The 1,536-nt window shown below is 41.4% G+C and overlaps 1 protein-coding gene across 1 annotated transcript; it reads right to left on the bottom strand.

The window, feature by feature from the left end:
- Positions 1-268: 268 nt before the first annotated feature.
- Positions 269-1,198, bottom strand: LOC308431700 (olfactory receptor 10J1-like; the record flags this gene model as incomplete). Its single annotated transcript, XM_080931246.1, has 1 exon — positions 269-1,198. Exon 1 carries the CDS (start codon positions 1,187-1,189, stop codon positions 269-271), a length of 921 nt encoding a protein of 306 aa, XP_080787372.1. The 5' UTR covers positions 1,190-1,198.
- Between the last annotated feature and the right edge of the window lie 338 nt (positions 1,199-1,536).

Below are 1,536 nucleotides of genomic sequence, written 5' to 3'. Positions count from 1 at the left end.
CCTTGTAATTATCTTCTGGAGTAGGGCCAATGGCTGTCTATGTACAGGTCTTGAAAGTGACTTGACTTGTGTTTTTATTACGTTAACAAAGAAGTTGAGGAAATGAAATTCACTTGATAGAGGCTGGCTACCAGTTTCACTTTTTCCTTGTTCCTTGCTATAATGTATGAGTCTTCTAAACACATGAAACCCTGGATTTATACCTTAACCTAAGAGGTTACATGTGGAAAAAAATTATTTGGAGATAAATTAACAACTATGATAGGGATTATCTACCCAACACTTTTCGCAGAGCATCCTGGACTTCTTTGTTTCTCAGGCTATACACAACAGGGTTTAGTAGAGGTGTTATTATAGTGTAAGTCACTGAAATCAATTGATCCTGGTCCTTACTGTTCTCTGATTTGGGCTTGAAGTAGGCAATAGAGGCACAGCCATAGTGGATGATGACCACAGTGAGGTGGGAGGCACAGGTGGCAAATGTTTTTTTCCTGCCTTCAGCTGAGGCAATCTTGAGAATGGTAGAAATAATAAGGATATAAGACACAAATAGGAAAGTGGCAGGGGCTGTGATGACCATGAGGCTGAGAACTAATGTCAAGATTTCATTGATGACTGGAACCATACAGGCCAGATCCAAAATAGGTCGGACATCACAGAAGAAATGTTCAATCAGTGTGTTACAAAATGGCAGCCTGAATATGGCCACAGCCTGGACTAGCGAGAGCAAGAACCCTGTGGCACAGACCGAAGATGCCAGAATGATGCACACCCTCCAATTCATGATGATGCTATAGCGAAGTGGGTTACAGATGGCCACATAGCGATCATAACCCATGACTGCTAGCAGGAGACAGTTGGTGATTGCAAGTCCAAGGAAGAAAAACAGCTGAATCCCACAGCACTCCACGGAGATAGATTGGCTAAGACCCACAAGGCAACTAAGCATTCGTGGGATGATGACTAGAGAATAGAAAGTTTCTGAAGTTGAGAGAACACTTAAGAAGAAATACATGGGGGTATGAAGGTGGTGGTCAATGTGGATAATGGTCACAATGATGAGATTGCCAGCCAGAGTCAGAATGTATAGGGTGAAGAAGACAACAAAGAGTGTGATCTGGTGCTCTTGGAAATTGGAGAAGCCTTGGAAAACAAACTCTCTTACCTGTGTGCAGTTGGATGTCTTCATTGAGGATCTTAGATCTGAAATCTAAAGAGAAGGTCAATACTAGTCTTAGTAAAGAGATAACCCTAACCCTGAGTACATTTTAGAGAAAAATTAAGTAGAGCAGAGACTCAGTTCAAACTCTCTATGTGGAACTGTGAGAAGTTTTGTCCATGAAGTCTTTGTCTCCCAAGGATTGCCCCCTAAATTCAGTTGCTAAAACTTATATTTTAAAACTATTTATGAGCCAGGTATGTGGTTATGATCCCAGCACTGTGAAGTTGATAACAGTTAGATCCCTGATCCTTAGAGGGTAATCAGCCTAGATTCAATGAGTTCCAAGCCAATGAGAGACTCTTCCTTAGAAAATC

The sequence above is a fragment of the Micromys minutus genome (genome assembly GCF_963924665.1).
Source record: "Micromys minutus genome assembly, chromosome: 1".
In the NCBI taxonomy this organism is placed as follows: Eukaryota; Metazoa; Chordata; class Mammalia; order Rodentia; family Muridae; genus Micromys; species Micromys minutus.
Note: the sequence above shows the minus strand (reverse complement) of the source record. Positions and strands in the feature narration are given on the sequence as shown.